The 16688-nt window shown below is 36.2% G+C and overlaps 1 protein-coding gene across 3 annotated transcripts in view; it reads right to left on the bottom strand.

Moving 5' to 3' along the window:
• The window catches only part of furinb (furin (paired basic amino acid cleaving enzyme) b), a 123254-nt gene that overhangs the window by 57693 nt on the left and 48873 nt on the right, over window positions 1-16688 (bottom strand). For 2 of the 3 annotated variants that reach the window (XM_028034830.1, XM_028034840.1), the window contains exons 3-5: window positions 11793-11891; window positions 2960-3055; window positions 303-431 (exon numbers count right to left, since the gene is read on the bottom strand). In XM_028034830.1, the coding sequence (XP_027890631.1) occupies window positions 303-431; window positions 2960-3055; window positions 11793-11891 (324 nt within the window). Of the gene's footprint in view, window positions 1-302; window positions 432-2959; window positions 3056-11792; window positions 11892-15865; window positions 15932-16688 lie in introns of those variants that run through there. The other variant, XM_028034848.1, reaches the window with a different exon arrangement.

Genomic DNA, 16688 nt, shown 5'->3' on the forward strand with positions numbered 1-16688 from the left:
CACCCATTAATCTTACATTTCTAGCAATACACAGGGGTGTAAACACTCATACTGAAAATAAATAAAACATGGCTGTAACATATACAATTAACATTATAAATAATGAATGTTTAAACCCTAATGTCACTAATAAAAAGCTTTTGACTTTAATACATCACAAACCAACAGCAGTCTTCTCTTTCAGTTCTGTTTATAAAAACAAAGGATTGTTGTGAACTAGTTTATCTGAGTACATTGTAATAAGTGATTTGGGACAAATTAAGCTGCAGTTGCACCTGGTGCATTTAGCATTTTTAACTTACATAATTGCTGTGGAGGTCAGGATGGTCCTTTTCAATCCCATCATCCAAAATGGTCACCACTACACCTCTCCCAGTGTAGCCTTGAACCCAGGCTGCCTTCGTATTCAAGTCTTGATGTGTTGGATTGGACTGAAATAAACAAAAGTCTTTTGTTTAGGTGTCTATTTGCTTTGAGCCACACGTCCCAAACAAAAACCACCAGAAAGTGTTTGTCAGTGACAGAAAAGCTCAAATCATCTGCAAAAAATTCTTTATTTGGATCACTGAAAAAACACAGCAATGTTTCACATGAAAGTACAAAATGGCAAAAAAAAAGAAAGACAACTTGTTGCAGTTCAGCAATCCTTTTGAAAGTATTTGGCTCTTGATGTAAATAACAGTCTGTGAGCCTTTGAGTGGAAGGAGAGGGACACAAAAAGGGGTTAGAGTGGTTGCTGAAAGTCACTAATGTGAGCGGTATAAGGGAAAGTAAGCACTGTAGGTGGAAGAGGTGGTTAAAGATAGACTCACACTCAGAGAATAGAAAAACACCCTCCTAAAACTACACTGTTCTGAGCCATGCTTTGTTTGTACAGTTCATAAAAGTCTTTTATTTAATCATTTAATTTTCAAGCAATCATATCACATTGGTGGTATAAAGACATATGCAGTCTGTGAGACTATACTCAATATTGGGTTTGGAGAATATTGGAAAATGAGAAAAAAAAAAAAAAAGAATATTTTTGGTAAAAGTAAGAAACACATCATTTTAGTTAGCCTCCAGTGATTATATCACTGTAAATATCTCAGTTGGTTAATGTTTGATCTGCTCTGCATTTTATTTCTATTCATGTGTGGGATCATAGTGCAGGAAGACATTTTGACTACTCAAATCACATTATCTCTGTCTTCCTAAACCAATGTTGCCATTATACTTGGTAGTGACATTTGAGATAAGGTGATTTAAAAAGTGATTCATAATCACAACCACTATCAAAAAATCACTGATTTAAAATTTGTTTGACAACATGAAATTGGCCAAAAGATAATGGATAATGGAGAGAAAAAAGTCTCCAAGAGTGTATTAATGAGTCACGCAGAAATGTAGAAATAAATAAATAAATCCAAAACAATATCCAATGCACTGCAGGACCTGCCTCAGGTTAAGGTCAGTGTTTCAACGGTAAGAAAGAGTCTGCTCAAAAATGACATTCATAGGAGATCAAAAAGGCCAAACCTCTTCAGATCAAAAAGGAAAAAATGCCTGTCTCACATTTCCCAAACAATATCGTGATGGTCTAATGACTTTTATTTGAAATATGTGGAAAGCGCTACATCTGCAATAAAACCAACACAGCAGTCAGACATGCGATGATAGAGTGAAGGGTCTGCTAGGACTGGGCAATAATAACCAGATGGTGCAATAGATAGATGATCAGTACTAATAGAAAACTGATATGTGATCAATATCAATAGAAAATACAGTCAATAGAATGTTCAATAATTTCACTGAAGTCTGATCCAGAACCACACAGAATTCTTGGGGGTGTAGGCAGAGGAAAGGCTTTAGTTTCTATGTTGTGAGCTTTAACAGCCAGCACTAGGTCCAAAATTCTCAAATATGACATTAACAAATCAATTCTTCAAAGCAGAGTGGGCTGAAATTCTTCCTCAGTGATCGATTGTTGGTTATTGCAAATGCTTTATGGCAGTCATTTCCACCAACCAACTTTTTAGGTTTGAGAGGCAGTTATTTTTTCAAATAGCACAAATATGGTCTGGATACCTTTGTAACTTGAGAAATGACTCACCAGAAAACTGTTTTTTTGGGGGGGGGGGGTTGCATTTGCTCTGTTACTCTTGTTTGATATCAACATTTGTTTGATGATCTAAAACATTTAATTAATAAAGCAAAAAATCTGCAAGAGGGGAAAATGTTGCTTCACAGCACTGAATCAATCCACAAACACTAATATAAAATAATTGTCACTACTGTAAAATTGTTGTGATGCCAAGACAGTTATAGTGGCTCTGTGGCATGTGGCTCAGACTAAAAAAGCTTTATTATCCTCTTATTTCTGAAGTCACAGAGGGGTAGAATATTTTGAAAGGAAAAGCATGTTAAGACAGTCAGACATTTTAAAGTCTAATGCTAAATGTCAGAAGCAGTTTCATGTCTTCCATTCGCTGTTGTCTTGTGCCATGTTTGGTCTGCTGCAGTGACAGCAGTTTAAGGTAAATGAAGAGGAACAAAATGAAGAGACTGGGGGGGAAATTGGAGCATTTCTAAGAAAGGCTGTGAATAATAAAAAGACATAGCACAAGCAGCAAACAGTATTCATGTTTCACAGGTGATACATATACAGTCAACATCCTAAGATGTTATAAATTATACACTTTACCCCCAAACTCTTGCTGGTGATCAAGATGACAGATGAATGGGTGAGCTTAATGCACAGTGGGACAATTTCTGATTAGCTGACTGATGACAAGGATTCATAAAATTCAAATACGAAACAATATTAATAAATGTACACATCTATATTATTTAGTCTTCATACTTTACACCTAAATTTATTTGTTGCTAGTACTGTACTTCAGTGATGTTAGAAGCATATACCTACATACTAAGTACTATTGCATCATATATTTAAATGAGAAGGGAGGCCAGAACCTACCAGGTACCACTGCTTGGAAAAATCTGGGTCTGTGGGGTCTTCAAAGATATCCCTCTTCTTTCTTCTTTTCACCACTTGCTGTTCCACCCACAGGACCTGGAGTGCCCAGACACACAAACACACACAAACAAAAATAAATAAACCCACGCACAAAGGAAAATTCACAGTTTACACTGCTGCCCTCACATCATATTTGTTGTTAGTAATGTTCCTGTTTCAGATGTGATTGCAGTGTCAAACAAGACTAGAAACAAGTGAAAAACATGGTCTCAACTGGGTTCAGAAAGAAATAACTAACCAGAAAAGCAGAGATGAAGAGAAAATCGGATTTGCTTCATTGCTCAGATTCCAGAAGAACAGTGGCTCCTGCACTGTTTAGTGTTCTTTAAAGAATAACCAGTGCATTAAACATATTATATAAATAATACTTGTGGTGATAAATTAATTTATAGTTCACATACATTCATCATGGGCATTAATATAATTTTGATCTATGAAAAAAATATTGAAATCAGTTTATTTATTGTATAACAAACTACTTCAATGAAATTTAACTTTTAAGTTACTGTGGATAATCTCTAAGACATACATGGTCAAAATTAAATATACAAATATGTATAGATGTCCTCACTAATATTTGGTTTAAAGTCACCAAGTTTCACCTTAGCCACACATTTTGATAGCCATTAATACACCTTTGGCATAATTCTGGACTGATATTTCGCATCTTAACTTTGCAGACTAGAGTTTGTCTGCTTTTTCTATTCCAAAGGTCCTACTGCATTTTTGTGATCATTGTCCTGCAGGAATTTAAGGTTGTGTTAAAGTTTGATTTATCTGCTTCAATCTGCCATCTTTAAATAAAACTTAAAAAATGACACCATCAAGAACCACTAAATTTGCAGCTGCCTTTATGGACCAGCCACCTGCCTTCTGGAAGACAAAATCTTTTGCTAAACACAAAGATTAAGAAATTTGGCCACGGTTGGAAGAATGTTTGAATGAGATTCAGCTAAGCATTCAAGCTTAAGAAGCCAATACAATGCCAACTATTACTAGCAGTACTGTGTGGGTCTATTTTTAGTAAAACCGTTAAATTACATAAAATTGATGAAATAATGAAAACGGAGGACTGCCTCTGAATTCTTGAATGCTTCAAATCAATGACCAATGACAAACAGATTTTAATGTGTGGCTGCAAACACACATTAACAAAGGCCAAAATTATGCTTATGGAGCGGTTCCAACATCAAGACTATTCAAAATGTATGTACTGTGCTTAAAACTTAGGTTCGTGTCAGGAACCAACTAATTTAAATTAACTTCCTTCAACATGCTGATAGAAGGAGTGGTCAAAAATACACCCAGAATTAAGCGACCACTTTGTTAAAGACTACAAAGAATGGATAATTGTGTGGAGGACTCACTACTATCTAAAGGACATTTACTCAGAGTGGTCATGTGAATATATTTGAGCCAGCATGAATAATTTAGTCTATTCGTCCATTAGAAAAATCCACAATTTTAACTCATTCATTCAAGTATTGTTTTTAAAATGCATTATGCACAAGTGAAATGCAATCACATTTGAATACATGTGTATTTATATTATTATTCCATAATCAAAAAAGTCAAATCAAGCATTAAGTTGACCTTCATTAATGTATGTAACCTTCTGAAAGCACCAGCAAGTGAAACAGATGGGTCTTTTAAATCCTTTCTATAAAACCATTCACTCTGAAAACAGAACAAATGTGATTGTATCCTTAGAAGCAAATGATTTAAAATACTTAAGAACAGAGAAAAAAAAGCACCCTGAGATCCAGGGCAAGGACAAAGACTTGACATACACCAGCGCACAAAACAGCAATCATAAAAGAAGAGGGAGGTCTCAGCATGGGTTAGGAGGGCAATTTGCATGAGCAATAAAATTTTTCTTTCATTTTTGCCAAGTGTCCTGAGGATGTTTACCGTTTGATTACTAAGGAGGGAACATGCTGCTATTGTTTGTAATAGAAATAGACTGGCAACAACAGATCTGAGGTTTTGATTTGTAGCTGGACTACTGTGTTAGAAGGGGAGAAAAAAGACATTCACCAGCAGTTTTACCCACAAAATGGACCTCAGTAAATGTGAGATGACAGTAAGTGAGAGGAGTAAATTCTGTGAACAGATTGTTAGTCCATCAGAGGACAACTCATATACACATCCATGGTCAATTTAGAGAAACTGGATTCTCAATGTACACAGTACTGGTGGTAGATGTACTGGTGAGTGTGTGCACATGTGTACATATAGTCACCAGTTAGGATAGGGATAAAATGTACAAGCCTCACTTGTTTCAGTGAGTCATGTAAAGCAACACTCCACCTAAACCAAATTAGAGCTTCAGTTGTCCATGTCTATTTATTTCTTTTTTTTCCCTATATTTTTATATCTGGACAATCTTTGAAAAGGATGGAAATCACTTTACGACTGTTAATTTTCTTGATGACATTAAAAACAAGGTACAAGATTTTAATGTACCTGGAATCTGACTCTTTTCAGCTACACCTTTTCTGACTTGTACAGTTTATTTCTGGTCAATGGCCCTCAGACCTAAGAGGCCTTTGGGCAATTCTAGGTCATTCTAGCTAAAACCACAGCATTGTTGAAGTAGGAAGCTGTTAAAAAGAAAAGATTTTTTCTACTGAGGCATGTCAACTGTTCATTCAGGCTGCAACAACTTGGAACTAGATTTCACTTGTTCACCATTTCATACTTGTGCAATTTTTGGCACTTTGTACCCAACCTTTTCAAATATAGAAAAAGGAAACTGTCTTTCACAAGAAGTACTATATTCTTAACACCATGGAGACGTTTTGTCAAATTGGCAAAGCAGCAAATCGACTTAAAAACAGACTTCAGGTAGTCACAAGAAAGACTGGATGTTTTACATCATGTTTTATTAGGGACTTATAGATGTTGACAACCTTTTGGAAATGTCCTTTCTACAAGGAGTACAAATGGAGACTAATAATGTTGGTATCTGCTAATAGATTAAAGAAATACAATAACTCAATTTTAAATGGGTTAATATGTTGTTTAAAATAACAGTTTTGCACAAGTTCTTTTCTTACACAAAATATAATTTTACCTCTACTATCAACATATGTAAACTAATTGAACTTCATGGTAGGAAGACAAGAAAAAAATAATTTCACACTTAACTATAGAGCTATCAGAAAAATTTAGATTTTATCAGGTAAACGTTTTCCAAAAGATTACGATTCGATCATCAGTGAATCTCTCTTAAAAACTCCAGATGACACAGGGGCTTCAAATGGCAGTACTTTAAAAATTAATTTAAAATTTTCCCCCATTATAATTCCAAACTTCTTTACACTCCGTTTTGTAGAGTTCTCAATCATTTTAAAGGCCAATTATGAATATAAACATTCACTATGGCTTTATGGCAGATAATTTTAGAATGGTCAGGTTTTAAATATACAAGTTGGATAAAAACAGGCATGGACAGACAGACAGATTTTTCCAGAATGCATAAGCGCCCTATTTAAAAAGCCTAAATTGCATTTTTAATCATTCACCAAGGTAGGCTCACTTTGACCTTAACCAATACAAGAACGACTAATAAATTATCTGCTGTTTTTGTTGAGCTACATCCTCGTTTATTGGCTGAAAAGGTCTATTGAGCACCGAACATCAAATCCATATGAGTCTTATTTGCGTTTGAATTAGTTTTTTAAACTATCAAAAGTCATCAAAGGGGAGAATGGGACCACTTTATGTGTACAGAATGCACACTTGGCCTTCCTATATTGTTTAACAACTGTTTTCCTTGCTATCCACTATCTTTTTCATACAATGTTCTGTACTTGCGAGAAGTAAAGTATTGTCATCTGTGAATAGGGATTTATATAGGGAATAGAGATTTATATCATTAGCACTGAATATCACAAATGAGTTGAGAAATTGAAAAGTTCATTAGAACTTTCTAATGAAGAAAGTTTTACTTTCTCCATTAGATTTTCTGCTGATAACAAAGTTAGAATATCACCATCAATATTCACTATGGCTTTTGCTGACAATAAAAATATTTAACTCTTGGAGTCAGATACAAATTGTTGCAAAGATTAAAGAGAAGAGAGGAAAGAGCAACAAAGAGTCGTGCAAATATTCCCTAAAACACTGCAATAAACTATACTAGATTATATTTTATTCTAAACAAACAGCAGTAAACCCAAAACAAATCAATTCTTCCCCTCATAGGATATAAGGGTGTGCAGAGAAAAGATGACAAATGACCCTTACAAACATAATGGTAAAAGCTTATGCAACTGCCAATGCCATCTTGCCACTGCGTGATAATTCAAAGGGGACAGTGATAAGCGGCATGCTCGTACCACAGAAGCAGAGGAAAAGGGACAATGGTGGTTTCGTGAAATGCAGCCTCTGGATTAGGAGGAGGAAACAGCGTAACGAGCTCAAAGCTTAGCAATGACTAATCCAAATCCAACCTTTCTGTTCCTATTGCCTTCTAAATCTGTTTTCTTAAACCACATGAAGCATAACATTTTATTCTTTCTTACTCTGTGGATTAGATAGTTGCAACTCAAATGAATATACAGATGGACTTAAATAAACATGGAAGCACAATCCCACTCACCTATGCCATGGAATTGGTTTTGTTGGCAGCAGCCATGCTTTGCCAGAGGTGTTCTCTGCTTTTTGGTTGTGTAGGTGTGAAATTACATCTGGTGCAAGTTGTTGTTTCTCAGCCAAAAACCTAATGCCCTCAATAGATCAGAGTTCAACTACCGAGTTACAGAAACTTGAACTACTGACTTCTGATATGGAATCTCCATTATAAAAAATCTTTTTTATCACTCAAGGCCTTAAATCGACAGCTTTATAACATGTTCCACTTCTGGATGAAAATAAACAGGTTCAACTATAACATTTCTGAGTGCATCTTGTTGATGAATTCCGGTCCATGGCGGATATTAGCAGCAGAAAACAATCAACTATTAATCGAGCCTGTAATCTCAGCAGCAATTTTGCCTTTGTTCATTGTGTATTTCGTCATTTGCTGCAGCAAAGAGATCTATAATTGAGTATTGCACATCATTAGTCCCTTTCTAGTGACAATGACAAAATGTTTGCATCTGCCAGCACCCTTGCTAAACCTCATTGATTTCTCATTGTAGGGCTGTTGAAAACAGATAGTGTAATCACATTGCTATGGTGATCTAGCAGCTCGCTAGAGCACCATAGCATATGGTATGTGAAAGTTCAGTGAGATTTCAATTCAACTCTTGACTACTGCCCACAGTAAATGTCACCGCATCTTAGTAATATGTCTTAAAGCCTTGGTGCTTGTCAGAGCACAGGAGTGCTTTCCTCAGGCTTCAAGAAAGGGGATCAACATAACTGAAGAAAAATCTTTTAGCCACCACTTGGGAGATCTATTTAAGTACAGATGGGAAACCTCAGATCTCATTTGGTAAGTATTCATGTTTTCATCAGTAGTCAGGTGCTGCTTGAAATATATTTTAGAGGAGCAATCACCATTGCTGTCTCCCTCTTTTCAAATGTAAAAATGGCAACAGCGTGAGGGGCGCAGTTCACTGTCAGCAAAACTGAAAACACAGGACAGGTAAGGCAGATGTGTACACAAGCTAATAATGCAGCACCCTGGGTCTAGTGGAATTTGAATTTATTAGCATCAGTTTGTCTTTTGGGCAGCGACCCAGGGAGATGAGGGTGAGGGTACTGTATGTTACTTGAAAGCACAAAAGCCTTTTTTTAAATTAGGAAAAAAAAAGACAATAGAAACTCAACCTGGCTTTTTTTTCTTTGCTCCACATTAGCTCAGTAACCCACAAGAAAGAATTATTGCCATATTTATATCTACAAAGGAACAGGGCAGAAACAGCATATGGTCCGAAGTCTGTCTGGGTCAGTAGCGTTTGTAGGGGTGGGGGTGGGGATGATTGTTGCATCTTGGGGCCCTGCTGTTTTTTATTTTAGTTTTTTTTTTCGCCTTTGTTTTCTGACAGCCCACATTGGGCATGGTTGGCCTAGAGAGGACCAACAGGGGAAGCAAGGTGAAATATCTGTGCAGCAAGTCTGTCTACTTTTTCCTCTATTTTTTTTAAGGCTTGGTATTATGTAACACTGGCTTTTTTTCTAGTTTTTTATTATGCTATAATGTTATTCCCTCATCAAAACATACCTGGAGTGTTGCTTTGATTATTTTATGCATGTTTGAAAAATCCTTGAATCTCCCATGGTAGCCTAAATACTTGCTCTCCACAAAGCTCTTCCTTGGAGCTGCAGTCTCCAGTTGAGCTTCTTGCCTCACAGACCCATCCCTTGCACTTCACTACTCAACAGAAATTAGCAAACACCTGGTGAAACTACGCATTTACTGAGTGTTTCATATGTACTACTTCTTAGTCCAATTATATTAAAAATGGTTGTAAATGGCATAAGGAGAAGTATTGTTGTGATGACATGATGAAGGGGGAGTGCCGGAAGGAGTTTGAGCTCCTTAAAGAGGCAGAAGCCCAATTTCAAGGCATCCAATTGCAAAGTCAAATTTCTTTTAAGTTATGCTTGATGTACAGCAATTTTATAACAGCGGAAGTTACTTGATTGTGCTTTAAAATGGCAACATGTGCCTGAAAAATAAATACCACCCTTTAATTAAATATTTAATTTCTACTCTCCGTCATATTCAAGTACTTTTTTTAAAATAAAGTCTTTGTTAATGAAATATTGTATTTGTACTTTCATTGTCCACTTGTTTGAAAATATACACTCCACTTAGCAGGTAAAAAGAGTCAATATCGTTCTTTGCAGTTCTCCTCTAGTTTTCTCAAAGCAGATATTTCTAAAGTGGGTCCCAAGTTCAGGGGTAAGTTTGGGGTTTTAATAACTGTATACAAACTGATTTAAACAAAAATCAGAACTAATGCTATTTGAAGTATTTTGCTCCATCTTAGCTCCTGGACATGTGAATCCAATAAAGAGTGTATGTGGTTTTAGTGATTACTTTGTTTTAAAAGCTGACCTCCTGACCAGCAACATGTTACCTTTGTGAAAGAAAAAGGTCAAAAATAAAATAAACTAAAAGACTAACTTTATCGTCATGTGTTGTTGCCAAGATTTTTGCTTTAGTATTTTACATTAAAGCAAAAATTAAAGCATTTTCTTTAACATTTTCTCTTAAAGTGCATTGAAAAATTATTCATACCACTTTAACTTTCTAAAAATCTGTTATCTTATAACAGCATTCTAAGCAATTTATTTAATACAACAAAAGTGTATACACAAAATGTCAAATGTTATCCTCCAGGTTCTACTCGTTCCAATATTGATATACTTTCATTGTGCAGAAAAGCTTTAAACTTCAATCACTTGAATAAACTTAATTTTTTTTTACATGTATATATTTCCAGACTTCACTCAAAAAAGGGAAGAAGCACAGCTGGGGGTCTAATGTGGTTCAAACAAGGAGCGGAAGCAGGGGGTGTTTAGTTGATTCCAATCTACATGATCTTCACAACACACAAGTACTATTATCCCACCTGTAAAGAGATCTACACTTGTGCAGCCCATTAAAAATCTAATTAGCACTCAAACTGAAAAATGTTAATAGCAAGGCCACATAGCCAATTTAAAAAGCAAATTTTTTCTAATAGGAATCTTAATTACTTGGTACTCAACACTGATGTTAAGTGCTATTAAACAGTTTTCATTACGGTATTTACATATGATTTCTGTGAACTGCCTTGTTTTGAGTTAGAACAAGAACAAAGCTTAGTAAAAAATGGAAAAATATTCAATAGGATGTAGATCCCCGTTTTTCTTCATTGTTTGTGATGCCAACCAGCTGTCTAAAATGAATGTATAATGGCTTGAAATCTTTTTTCTAAAAAAAAGAAACAGTTTTCTTAGAGAAATGTACTGGAATGCTGAGAGGTTTGTTCAGGTTAATATGCATAAAACAGTCCAGTAACAAGTCTGATTTGATCTGTCTAATTTTCTTAGGTCAACTTCTCTTTGATAAGTCCAAGATACAATTTAAGCTAATTTCACTTCAAAACAAATACTCTTGTTACTTAGGTACCTGGTCAGCTTGCTGTTTAAGTAGAGAAAATGACTCTACTATTATTATTTAAAAACAAAACATAAAATCTAACCTGTTGGCATTTCTGTGGACTTGAATAGTTAAAGGCTTTGGTTATTATTTTCAAAGAATATATGAAACTGTAATAACATAAAAATATTTTTGAAACTGAAGCATGTAATATTCTTTGGAAGAAGAAATAGAATCAATACATGCTGCTGGTGACTGTCTGGGGACTGCCTTTCTCTTGTGCTGCTGCAGTAAATATACAACATTGATAGGTTTATTTTCTGGCTTTTGGTGGGCAGGAAAAGAAAATATAACTTCCCATCTTCCCTGGGCACTGTTGTGCTTTTTGGAAGTGTAATATTCACACTAATCATGTTTTTACTTATAGAATAATGTCAAAGAATATATTGAATATATAATTTAGAAAATATTTTTTGACAGTGATCCTCTTTAGTTATGTGCGTATGAAAAAGTTTGAGCAATAAAAAATGTCCCTATTTATGTCAGTGGGACAGATGGAAAGACAAGTGTGGACTAAAAAAAAAATGGTTGACAAGCTGTCACTGATGCTGGCATGCTTTTCTCTAGTGATGTATACACATTCACTGTGTAATCCAATCTGTCTTCTGGCTTTTTGTTGCCAATAAGGAGAGCCACAGTGAACTGTGAGAGAGCTGACACCAGTCTTACCTGTGGTTCTTTTTGCAGTCTGATGTGCATTCCCGTGTGGCCTGACAATGCCCTCTTCTCCACGGCATGGTGCCTGAAGTGATAATAATCTCCAAAAACCTGCACAAACACAGACAAAGAGGCAGTGAATTTACCTGCTGGAATAGCATGGGCAGATAACACTGTTTACAAGAGTACCGGAACAGAGGTGAGGTGAATGTGCAGAGAATTCAACTCAAACGGCTGTCACACTGAATGCTGTCACAAACTGTCTTTCTCTGTTAGTATTAAAAATAAATTAGCTTGTGTTTGTTTATCTAGAGCATAGGATTTGATTCAAATTAGCACATGTAAAGTTCCAGCCGGGCATTTACATACACTTGCCATGAGAATGAATGTTGTATCAATTTATTTATTTATTTAAGCTAGAGTTTCTCTTGTCCCCACTACATTGAGCAAACCTAAAAATGATTGCTCTTGTATGAATAAGACAAAGTCATATTCATACAACTCCATTAATATTTAGATATATGTTCCTTAGCAAGTTGTAAAGACACCACACGTCTTTATGGTTTAATATTTTACTGTTTGCTTTCAGAAATGCAAGATGTTTCCTGGTAGGGACTTAGTTTTTAAGCATAGAGCATTAATTTCTAATTGCATTCATATTTTTACCCAATATATTGCTTTATCAATTCAAATACATTTCGAAATTGAGTTAGGTTTTTGATATGGATTTGTATCATGTTGAAACAGTCAGTTGTTGCTAGGTTTCAACCACCAAACTGCTGATTTTAGGTATAGCCAAATAATTAGCTATTAGCTATGGTCTTCAACATTCCATCTATTTTGTGCAATGCACCAGTATTAATGGCAGCAAAACATTTCCACATCACCAGAGTAAGTACAGTTTTCTTAGGTTTGAAAGTCTCGCCTTGACTGGTCCAAACATATTTTTTGTCATTCAGACCAAATGGATCTTTGCCTCCTGTGACTCGCCATTTCAATCATCCTCAACAGTGTAGATTTAGAGAAGGACCCTGTTAATTCATGTTGACATTAAACTTGCAATGATACTGGCATTCCGGTGTCTTTCAGCTTAGATTTGAGCTTTGATAGTTCCTGGGGTGTTATTGAACATTTTGACAAAAATCCTTTTTGTTACATGATGACAGTTTGGGGGACATTGTTAAAACACAGAATCAATTGGGTGTTCCAACAGGACGATTCCAAACACATGTGAAAACTGAAAACTGGCTTCTGGAATGATCTTCCCAAAGCTCCAAACTCTAATATAAAGAACATTAATGGACTAAGCATAAAACTTGGTTCAAGGAAATGGATGATTTTATAAATTCTACCAATTCTGCCAAGAATTGGCCAGAACCTCAGTAATGAATAATAAAATGTGGTTTATTGCCGAGATACATTTATCAAGTAGCTGTTTTAGCAATTACTTTGATCCTAAACAGTTGTATGAACTTCTAGCGATTACTTTGATCCTGTGTAATAATAATAAGTCAGTCGTACATCTAGTTTTTTTTTTTAATGTGACATTCATAGCCACGATAAGTGGAAGTTAACTTCTGACCTGAACTATAAATCAACTGATAAAAAAACTGATCCAATCCAATTATTTGAAGCCTAATACGTTTAAGATCCATCTCCATTTAGGTATTAAAATCTCAGAAAGTGGTACAAATGTCTGTTTAACTAGAATTATGATAATACCAATTTATGATGAAAATATACCTTATTCTTTCTGCACAGGAAGAAATGTAAAGGTATGTAGCTAGCCTGGAAATTAGCTTTCTGTAGAGGAAAAAATACAAAACTAGCTCTGAAAAGCAACATTCACCAAAATCTATGGATGGACATAATGAAAACACACATGACCTTCAGAGAAAGAGCTATATAAAAGCTGTCTGGAGCATCCCTAATACTGTTGTCATTGCTCTGCTCATGTCCTGCTCATAAAAGAGCTTTTAGGGACAAGTAATGGGATGACAGCTGTCACCAAACTGGCCTTAAACCTCAGGGGAAGTTTATTTTTCATTAGTCTTGCTGTTAGGTGACACATTGAGCAGCCTGAGGCTCCTCTGCTTGTCATATCAAGGAGAGCTGACCTAGGAGAGGCCTAGAGACTAAATAATAAGGACATATAGAAGTAAGTTGAGTCTAGCAGATAAAAATAGCCAAACAAAAGATTAATAATGGAGAAAGACGAGGAACAACACAACCACTTGTTAAAAGGATGTATTCACAAGAGAACAGCCACCATTGGAGGAGGAGGCATTGCAATCTGTACATTTGTGCCACTGGGGAACAGGCTCACCTTCACTAGCCCAATGGAGCAAAGGAAGAGAGGGGGAACCAGAGAGGAGTGGCAATGGGGGGAAACGAGGGGAAGGAAAGGGAAGCTGGGGGTTGGGGTTGAGGTGTTGCTGGAGGGGACCCAAGGTTTGACAGGCTGAGCTGGTGGGATGGATGTGTGTGAGGAGCAAGAAGAGCAGACGCAGCAGGATATAAGGCTCTCCTGGGGCTGCAGGCATATTCTGCAGGCAGCGCTGTCTGCGAGCCGCCCAGACTGGAGGCTCTGGCTTAAAGGCCAAACCTGGCAGCAGTAATATAGAGATGGCATCCTCCAGCAAGCCAATTTGAATTCATTTGTTGAATGTTGTGATTAAGAGCTGGTTCTAAATCTCCTGCTATGAGCTTGCATATAAACCAAATTGCTCAGTTTTATACAAATTGATTGGTCATGCAATTATGGGTAGAAAAGATGAATAAGGCTCCTTCAGTGTTAAGATGGCTTTTTAAAACATCTTCCTGTATTGATGAAAGCATAAGCTTAAAAGAAGATGTAAAAGCACTTTTACTCATGAAATTAAGAAGAAACGAGTCAAGCTTCTGAATCTGAGATGGGCTTTGAATGGTTTCTTAGTCTGGGTCAGCAGGCTACACAATGGGGAAGACTGCTAACTTGGCAACTGTCCAGATGACAGTCATTGACACAACAAGGATAAGACACAACAAAATATAATTGGTTATTAATCTGGTTGTTCACAGAGTACCTATGCTGAAAAATATTCATAGCAAGTTGAGTGGAAGTAAAAAGTGTTGTCAGTGAGGGTGCTGGGAGAGTCAATGTATCATGAGCCACTATGCACAGACAAATCCCACACATGAGCTACAAATGTCATATTTTGGCACAGTTGCTTCTAGACTATGGGTAAGATTGGTCTGTGCATTATGTCTTTTGATGCAAACTGGACTTTTGCTCAGTGGTCCTTGTTTCAGATGAAGGTAAAATTTATATCTTATTTGGAAATTGAGGTCCTGGAGTCTGGAGAAAAAATGAAGAGGCACAGAATCCACCTTGCTTAAAGTCCAGTAGGAAGTTTAGTACAGTTAGTGATTAATATTGGGTGTCATGTCGTCCGCTGGTTCTGATCCACTGTATTTTCTGAATTCCTGAGTCAACACAGTCACGTATCAGAAAATTTCAGAGCACTTCTTGCTTCCTTCAACTGACAAGCTTTATGGAGATGCTGATTTCATTTTCTAGCAGGAGTTTACGGAGATGCTGATTTCATTTTCTAGCAGGAGTTTACATCTGTCCACACTGCCAAAGGCACCAAAAGCTGGTGTAATGATAGTGTAGCTATTGTGCTTGATTGGCCAGCAACCTCGTCTGACATGTACCCCATGAAGAATCCATGTGGTGTTGTCAAGAGACCTCATGATTTTCACTTTCAAAGCAACCTGAGCTTTCTCTACACCTCAGCAGAGCCACTGGCTCCAAACCATGTTACACTGATGGAGTAATTTATGCAAAAAATGTCCCAAGCAAATACTGAGTGCATAGAAATGAACATATTTTTCAACAGACTAACATGCCTAAAATATTGATCATATGTTACACAAGATGAGACACTGAATTTGGAGTTTTCCTTAAATGTAAGACACAATCATCAAAAAAGAAATAGAGGGCAGATATATTTCACTCTATGTGTAATAAACATAAGGAATATTTAAGTTGCACTTTCTGAAATGAGTGACAAAAACAGGTCATATTCAAACTTTATAAACACCTGTTTGATGGGCCTGGTTCACATTGTGTTCAGCAAACAAAGTGATCAGCAGGACAACTATAAAGACAGAAAAATTACATGTCAGATGAAGAGAAAGACAATGACAAGTACAAATAATTGTAAAAATAGAAAATGTACATATTAAGACCAACCATTATTCACACCTCTGGCAGATTTAACTTAACCAGATTGCCTTGCTGACTGGCAAAATAATATTTACATTTTTTTAGTGGCCTTGCCAGAATCTAGACATGTAAGTGATAAAAAATGTTTAGGGAGCTAAAGATTAGAGTATAATAAGAACTAATTTACACTAAGAACAAATCTGCTCTCCTTTTTTAAAAGCTTTTAGGAATCTGTACCTAACTGCTTGGGTCAGCCCAGGTTCTCTGCTGGTTTCTGGGTTTTTTGGAAACATTTTAGCTTCACATGCTGACAGAATGTGGCAGGTCAGTTTAAAAGCAGAAGAAAAAATTCAGCAACAATGACCGCTTTTAAGAAATACACAATAAAGTATCCACACCATTTTCTATGTCATGGTACTTTGTCTATAAGAGGCAATGATGCAAAACGTTGCATTGATATTCTGGTTAGAAGTTACTTTTTTTTCTTTCACTCTTCTTTGAATAGACACATTAAAGGCCCTAAAGCCATTGTAGTGAAAATTGTAACTCTGAGAGGATTGTGGTTGCTCAGCTGAGCTAAAAATAATGTCAATAGGGGAGTGTACTTGTCTGCAAGTCCACTTGGCTTGCATGAGAGGAATGTCAAGGCCCTAAGGAGGTTTTTAACCTTTTAAAGACTTGGAGCTTATTGCAAAAGC

This window comes from Xiphophorus couchianus, chromosome 2 (assembly GCF_001444195.1).
Source record: "Xiphophorus couchianus chromosome 2, X_couchianus-1.0, whole genome shotgun sequence".
Classification (NCBI taxonomy): Eukaryota; Metazoa; Chordata; class Actinopteri; order Cyprinodontiformes; family Poeciliidae; genus Xiphophorus; species Xiphophorus couchianus.